The sequence below is a fragment of the Lathyrus oleraceus genome, chromosome 1 (assembly GCF_024323335.1).
Source record: "Lathyrus oleraceus cultivar Zhongwan6 chromosome 1, CAAS_Psat_ZW6_1.0, whole genome shotgun sequence".
Lineage (NCBI taxonomy): Eukaryota > Viridiplantae > Streptophyta > Magnoliopsida > Fabales > Fabaceae > Lathyrus > Lathyrus oleraceus.
In genome coordinates this window covers 96,969,140-96,977,553 of record NC_066579.1, presented here as the reverse complement: position 1 = coordinate 96,977,553, position 8,414 = coordinate 96,969,140, and the positions used below count along the sequence as shown (strand labels likewise).

At 37.7% G+C, this 8,414-nt stretch overlaps 1 protein-coding gene across 1 annotated transcript; it reads right to left on the bottom strand.

Moving 5' to 3' along the window:
• Window positions 1-3,954: 3,954 nt before the first annotated feature.
• Window positions 3,955-6,573, bottom strand: LOC127093542 (calcium/calmodulin-regulated receptor-like kinase 1). The gene is made up of 3 exons (XM_051032492.1): window positions 6,463-6,573; window positions 4,946-5,107; window positions 3,955-4,860 (listed from the first exon to the last, which is right to left on the bottom strand). Exons 1-3 carry the CDS (start codon window positions 6,571-6,573, stop codon window positions 3,955-3,957), a joined length of 1,179 nt encoding a protein of 392 aa, XP_050888449.1.
• Between the last annotated feature and the right edge of the window lie 1,841 nt (window positions 6,574-8,414).

Genomic DNA, 8,414 nt, shown 5'->3' with positions numbered 1-8,414 from the left:
TCAAGGTCAAGGTGGTGAATTCAGAGTTGATGAGAATGGTGTTTTGAAATTTGGTAATCGGGTGTGTATTCCGGATGTTACCGAACTTAAGAAGAGTATTCTTGAGGAAGGACATCGTAGTGGCCTGAGTATTCATCCTGGGGCTACGAAGATGTATCATGATTTGAAAAAGTTATTTTGGTGGCCGGGAATGAAAAGAGAAATTGCGAGTTTTGTTTATTCTTGTTTGACTTGTCAGAAGTCAAAGATTGAGCATCAGAAGCCGTTTGGGCTAATGCAACCGTTGGCTATTCCAGAGTGGAAGTGGGATAGTATCAGTATGGATTTTGTTTCTGGTTTACCGAGGACAATTAAGAATTTTGAAGCTATTTGGATGATTGTTGACAGATTGACAAAATCGGCTCATTTCATTCCGATCAGAATGGATTATCCGTTAGAGAGATTAGCTGAGTTGTATATTGAGAAAATTGTAAGTTTGCATGGTATTCCGTCGAGTATTGTTTCGGACAGAGATCCTAGATTTACATCGAAGTCCTGGGAAGGTTTGCAGAGGGCTTTGGGAACTAAGCTGAGATTGAGTTCTGCATATCATCCGCAGACTGATGGTCAGACTGAGAGGACGATTCAGTCACTGGAGGATCTTTTGAGGGCTTGTGTTTTGGAAAAGGGAGGTGCTTGGGATTGTTATTTGCCTTTGATTGAGTTTACCTACAGCAATAGTTTTCATTCGAGCATTGGTATGGCACCGTTTGAAGCTTTGTATGGTAGGAGATGTCGGACGCCTTTGTGTTGGTATGAGTCCGGTGAGAGTGCTGTGGTTGGACCGGAGATTGTTCAACAAACTACGGAAAAGATTAAGATGATTCAGGAGAAGATGAGAATTGCTCAGAGTCGTCAGAAGAGTTATCACGACAAGAGGAGGAAGTCACTTGAGTTTCAAGAGGGAGATCATGTGTTTCTTCGTGTTACTCCGATAACTGATGTTGGTCGAGCTTTGAAGTCGAAGAAGTTGACACCTCGATTTATTGGTCCTTATCAGATTTTGGAGAGGATAGGGGAGGTAGCCTATCGTATCGCTTTACCGCCGTCACTTGCGAATTTGCATGAGGTTTTTCATGTGTCTCAGTTGAGGAAGTACATTCCTGATCCGTCGCATGTGGTCCAAATAGATGATGTACAGGTGAGAGATAACCTGACTGTTGAAATATCACCTATGAGGATCGAGGATCGATAGTTGAAGCAGTTGCGGGGTAAAGAGATTGCCTTGGTGAAGGTAGCTTGGGGAGGACCAGCAGGTGGCAATGTGACTTGGGAACTTGAGAGTCAGATGAAGGAGTCTTATCCGGAGTTATTCACTTGAGGTATGTTTTCGAGGACGAAAACTCTTTTAGTGGGGGAGAGTTGTAACACCCCGATAAAAATAAGATAATTATTTAATTTAAGTTAATATTATATTTATTAATTTAATTAAATAATTGGAATTTTTGGAATATTATTATTATTATTATTGGAATAATAATTATTGGAAAATATATATAAGTTGGAAATAAGGAAAAAGAGTTCCATTTTGGTAAAAAGAGTTTTCACGTGAAAAGCAGAGAAGCGGCTGAAAAGAGGAAAAGGGCAAAGAGACAGAGCAAGAGGAAGAAGGTTGGAGAAGAGAAAAGCTTGAAGCATAAAGATTCGCCGGATTTACTCAGGTAAGGGGGGTTTATCGTCGTTTAATGGGTATTATGGGTTAACATGTAATGGGTAGTGATGAACCGTTGATTTGACCCTAATTGGGATGTTGAATGCTGAGAAATTGTGTTGGATAAGTTGTGTTAAAGCTGTAATTGAATCTGTATTTGTGTGGGTAGTGATTTTCCGAACGTATAGCTTTTTACGGAATCGGAATCGGAGGTCCGGAAGTCCTCCAACGGCGGAAAATGCGGAGAATTCTGCATTCTGCTTCGTGTTAGCGCAGGAACAGCTTTCTGTCTTGCGTTAACCGGTTAACCCAGGGTGTTAACCGGTTAACACTGTTAGGAATTGTGAGGTATTGCTGTTTTGCTTGCGTTAACCGGTTAACCCAGGGCGTTAACCGGTTAACACTATTGTGAGTTGTGAAAATATTGTTGTTCTGTCTGCGTTAACCGGTTAACCCAGGGCGTTAACCGGTTAACACTGTCAAGTTTTGCCAGGAAGCGTGTTCTGTGTTGCGTTAACCGGTTAACCCAGGGCGTTAACCGGTTAACACTGTTGGAAATTGGAAAAAATGATATTTTAATGTTGTGAACATAATTGGTGATTGGCCTATATCGGTGTGTGATATAGTAGGGATTATTTCCCGTTGTTTTGAGTAGGATAGGTATTAGTAGAGTGTGCTAATACTGTGACTGAATTATTTGGCATGACATAATATGATTATGTGATAAATATGCTGATGATGTGTGAAAATATGCATAATGTTGTGAATGTATATATTATGTATGTAATTGTGGATGGACTGTTTTATGGCTTAGAGTGTGAGCATATGTCCATTATGGATTGTTGTTGATGTTGCATGCTAGGTGATTTGGCATAGCATAATGTGGCCTTTATGGTGGTAGCTAATTCCCATGGTGAGGAATTAGTGATGTTAGTCATTTTGGACTGTTGTTGATGTTTGCATGCTAGGTGATTAGCGTGCATAGCATAGCCCTTGGGGTGGTAGCTAATTCCCATGGTGAGGAATTAGTGAGTGAGTCACTAGGTCTCAAATGAGTGGGACTAGTGAGCTTGGTAGCCGTATCTGGATTTGATCGGTGAGGTTGAACTATATGTTCACGAATAGTCGGTACCGCATGCATAGAGTCTCATTGCATAATGTATGTATGGCGTATAATATGAATGGATGTATTCCAATATTATACGTGTGTTTGTGTTGGCATTGAGTATGAGTATGAATTGTGTTGGTATTGAGTATGACATTTGAGTTGATGTGCCGTTACCGAATGTGTGATATGATTAGGGTGATTAATGTGTTAAATTACTTAACATTGCATGATATTTTATAATGCTTATTATATCGATTGAGGAACTCACCCTTACAACTATTTTTCAGGTAACGAGCAGTGATTGAGTAGGAGCTAGTGCTTGGAGTCTAGTGTAGTTCCTTAGTGGGTCATGCTCTGGTAGATGTAACATCGGGATGGGATGTTTTAAATGTTTTATTGTTGGTTGTGAACCAGTTTACATGTAATATGCTACATGTTTTGCATGATTGATTTGATTTCTATCCGCTGCGTATTGTGCAAATGCTTTATGTTTTGAATTAATACAAGAGCATGACAGTTATTTGGTGAATGGTGTGAATTGATTGTGTGACACCCTTAATTGCATAATTACTCTGATTGATATATTGCTATTTTAATTAAATATTTGGGGTATTTTAGAAGGGTGTTACACTGCTTGTCGGAACAGCGAGGCCGTCAGAATCTCCATAGTGATCAATAATCTTCTTCACTTGTGATATACCGTCAGAGAGGGCCTTCACTTCTTCCGCAACCAAGTGGCTATAGTGCTAGCTAGAGCTTTCATTTGAGTCATTAAAAGGTGTACTGAAACCATGTGTTTGGGTCAGAAAATTTAAGTGATGTAATACTTGTACTCAAACTCATCAATGCCATGAGTATTTTCAGTTTTCTGTAATGGCAATTGAAATACAGTTCTACATCCATTGTGTTATCTTTTGACATGCCTCAATTAGAACATCTAGAGCCATGAGCTCGATGGAAGTTATCTTTTCATCTTCTTCTTTTTTTTATCTTCAGTCTAACAATGTTAGGGGGCTTCACATTCCCAATGGTTTAACAAGAGATTAATTTCAATGCACCGACGGTGCAAATCGATTATACAATTGACTTTATAACTCTTGAAGATAAACTTTTAGCCAATTAAACGAAATTAAAAGAAGATAGATGATTTAAACATTCAAGAACACCGACAAACTCCTATGATTATCGGCCGTGCAGTAGAAGATGTCTGGCTATGATTTCTTTTAGGCTTCTTATAAAGCTTAGATAATGCTTGAACAACAGTCCTCATTGAAGGTCTAGTTTTGGAAACTCCACTGACACATTTGAATGCAAGTGAAGCCATATCATTAAGCTTGTTTACATCATAGTTTTCATTCAGTTGCGGATCCACAATTTCTTCCCATCCAATCTTGCCCTCACTTTCCATGGCAGCTAGTTTTACGTATTCTATTAGCCCCTGCTGTGGATTTCTTCCAGTAATAAGCTCGAAAAGTAGCACACCAAAACTATATACATCGCTTTTCTTAGTGAAGGTACTTGTAGATATATACTCAGGATCAAGATATCCAAAAGTTCCTCTGATATTGGACGCACGCGGCTTAATCATCTCTGGTCTGGAAAGCCCAAAGTCAGTGACCTTGGCTTTCATAAACTCATCCAATAGAATGTTGGAAGGCTTGATGTCACGGTGCACAATAGGTGGATCAGCCCCATAATGTAGATATTCCAGCACCCTTGCAACATCTAGTGCTATGCTAAGTCTCAAATCCCAGCTTAATGGCTCATAACCTTTTCCATATAAATGAGAAGCAAGACTGCCATTGCTCATGTAAATGTAAAGGAGCATATGTCGTCCTCTTTCCGCAGCATATCCCACCAAAGCCACAAGGTTTTTGTGATGTAATCTTCCAAGTAATAGAACCTCAGTTAAAAATTCTTGTTCTCCTTGTCTTGAATTAGCACCAAGAACTTTAACTGCAACCGTCTCACCTGTAGGCATCTGTGCTTTGTAAACAGAACCAAATGCTCCAAGGCCAATGATCGTTGTAAAATTAGAAGTAGCCTTTTCTACATCTTTCAGCTGCTTTTATCAAGCCAAAATCCGAAACATCTGAGCCAGAGACATCAAGGATTTCCTAGGAAGTATCAGCTAACGCAATCAAGACATCATCACTCAGCAACTTTCTTCGTCTAGCAATAGCTGCCACTGCTAACTTAATATCACCCGGCAAGCCGATAGCAATCTCTTCCAAATCTTCAATAATGTCTTCCAAAGGTCTTCCAAGAACTCCAATGCAAAGGTTGACTAGACTTTGAGGCTTTTTCTTCTTAGATAGAAATCCGGGAAATTGAGGATGGTTGATTACGGCAATGGAGGACTTGGATTTGAAATTGGATTGGAATTGGGATTAGATGTGAATTATGGTTATATCTTGGTTGTGATTTTTTTCTTTTTTCTTTTTGATGAAATTTGGGAATCGGTTGTAATGTAGAAGTTAACTGTAGGATATGGATGTGATGCATTGTTATGCTTGAATGTTAAATGAAAATGTATGTATGAAAATGAGTTTGGAAATGTTTGAAAGTTAAATATTACTGAATGTTATGAAATGAGTGTATGTACTATTTTGATTTGAAATGCATTATGGATGGGAAATGGATCATGTTTGGTTATAAAAATGGATTTTTAGAAATAATCCAAGACTAATTTAAATATCAATTTAAATAATAATAAAAAATCAGTAAAAAAACAAATTAACATCAAATTAATCTATAATTTGTTAAAATTACTTTGATATCAATTCTAACATTTATTTGAAAATTAAAATCGATTAGAGTTTGAATCATTAGTAAAATAAACAATTAAGATTAAATTGAAATTTGGAATTAAACTCAATTCGAAATTAAAATCAAATTGAAAATTAAAAAGTCAAATAATTAAAATCCACTTTATAATCAAAAGCACCATGATCAAAAAAGCCTAGACAATGACCAATGTGTAACAAAAATATGGATTTAGGATTGGATGGTTGCCTTTGGTCATGAATGTATGCAAATGAACTTTAGGCCAAGTGCCTAATAAAAATGAAAAAATGGAAAAAATTCAGGACCAAAATCGGGGTATGACACTCGTTGACAATTACTTCTTGATATCAATCAAAGGGGTCTTCAACTCGTCCATTTGGGACACTAACTTCCTTCCTTCTTCAACTTCCATCATGTTTATCGCGGGTTTGTTGTGTGGAGGCATTAGATTATTGTTCACATTCAGACCATTTGGTGCAAATGTGAGTGCCTTTGACTAAATCAATTCTAGAACTTTGTATTTTAACACCTTGCAGTTTTTCACTGAATGACTAGGTGCACCAGAGTGGAACTCACACCAGATATTAACACCGTAACCGGGAGGAAGGACTGTTGTTGGTGGTCCTAACTCTCTCAACTGCACTAATGAGCCACGTAACAAGTATGACCTTTTTTGCCTTTGTTATTATTGTTGTGGGTAGTAACGTTGTTGTTTTTGTTTTTGTTGTGGTTGTTGATATTGTTGTTGCTGGTATGAAGCATGTTGTTCAACAGCTCATTGATCAGTTGGAATGGTATAAGGTTATTGATTTTGTATGTGTGACACTGCGGCCACTTGCTGATACGGTGCATGATATGTCAGGACCCTTCCCCTTACAACAACAGTCTCATTGGATTCCCCTTCTCTCTTCTTCCCATAAGCGACATACAGTTTCTTCGCTACGGCAAAGGTACTGGCAACATTTTGAATTTTTTCCAACTTGATCATTTTTCAATCCTATCGCTGACAAGGACTAAGTATGAGAATCCTGAGGACGTACTTCCTATCATCCTATCTAGATATGGTCCTTGAAGGTTACCCATAAACATGTCTACCAACTCTCGCTCCAATATGGAGGTTGCACTCTCGTCGCCAATTCTCTCCAATGCTGCGCATACTCCTTGAAAGTCTCATCAGACTTTTGAGTAAGGTTTTGAAGTTGGGTGCGAATGGGAGCCATATATGTGTTATATGGATAATGCTTCAAGAAAGCCTCAACCATATCCCTCCATAATCGGATGTGAGTTCCCTCCAACTGCATGTACCACTCTAAAGAGGCCCTACTCAAACTATCTTGAAAGAAGTGCATAAGCAATCTATCATTGTCTAAGTAGGCAACCATTTTCAGGTAGTAGGCTCTGATATGCATTCTCGGGTTACTTGCTCCCTTATATTTCTCAAAGTCGGGGACTTTAAATTTGGTTGGTATTACTACACCAGGGACTAAACACATTTCAGTCACTACGCCAAATAAGGGAAAAGAGGGCGCTTATTTTGGCCTATAACAGCGCTTTTAAGCGCCCTCTAAAGTGGCGCTGGCATAGGTAAAGACATCGCTTTGTTTTCCTGGAGAAAGCGCTGTCTAAAGTGGCCCTTTAAGGGCCACATTATAGTGCGCTTTTAGAAAAAAACGCCCTCTGGAGTGGTCCATAAAGGGCCACCTTAGAGGGCGCTTTCTGGACAAAGCGCCCTCTAAAGTTGTCAATGTAAAGTGTTTAGAGGGTGCTTCCTACAGAAAGCGCCCTCTAAAGTTGTCAATGTAAAGTGTTTAGAGGGCGCTTCCTACAGAAAGCGCCCTCTAAAGTGTTAGTTATTTTAAAAAAATTTGTTTGAAAAACAGTGGGTATTTAATTGGGAACCTGTTCGCATGCTGCAAAAGTGTAAAATTCATATTGATTTCATCCTTTAATCCAATGTTATACACCATCAATCCATTGATATATACAACATGAATCCATTTATATACAACATTAATCCTCCATATATACAACATTAATATATGATTCTTTGATCAACAATATACAACAACATATTCATGATTTAGTAAAAGTACAACAACAATATACAACATATATACAACAACAACATACAACAACAACATTCCATACATATATGTACAACAATATACAACCTAGCTATATGATTCTTTGATCAATAATGAATTGACACAATTCATCCTTCATTTCATCCAAATGAGCTCTTGAGTAAGATTTGTATTCGTCAAAGTACTACAATTAAGAGAATAAAACATATTCATGATTTAGTAACAAATTAGATGAAATATCCGATAATATTACAATAAACCCTAAGTTATTATTCCATACCATTTTTGGGATGTCTATACGATTCAACGCAATGATATCTCTCATAAATCTCAATACAAAAAATCCGCAATCGACCGAATTGTTTTGCTGAGGACACTACACAGAAAAACAAACAATATATATATAGTTAATTTCTTACAAACACTATTATAAGCAAAAAAACAAACACTATTATAAGCAAAAATAAGATACTTAATATATACCTGAACTCTGACCCAGGTAATGTCCTTCCTATTACGATAATTCTTTTTCGATCTAAATTTTAGTATTGCCCTAACAAAATAAAAACGTATATTGAGATCAATCTGACAGACATAATTAAATATACAAATACACACGAATATTTAGGGGAATTTCACTTACGCGTCAACCGTCTTCTTCATACTCGGATATTTACTCCAATCACCCGATAACGAATCGAGATAATACACCATTAGTCTCGAAAGATCCATAGCAACCAACACC

Excerpts from the sequence above, each read along its gene's own strand:
- LOC127093542 (XM_051032492.1), bottom strand. The coding sequence starts at position 6,573 with ATGATCAAGTTGGAAAAAATTCAAAATGTTGCCAGTACCTTTGCCGTA. Across the intron at positions 5,108-6,462 it reads AATCCAATGAGACTGTTGTT|AAGAAAAAGCCTCAAAGTCT; the intron begins GTAAGGGGAAGG and ends TTTCTATCTAAG. Across the intron at positions 4,861-4,945 it reads GAAAGTTGCTGAGTGATGAT|CTGAAAGATGTAGAAAAGGC; the intron begins GTCTTGATTGCG and ends TGATAAAAGCAG.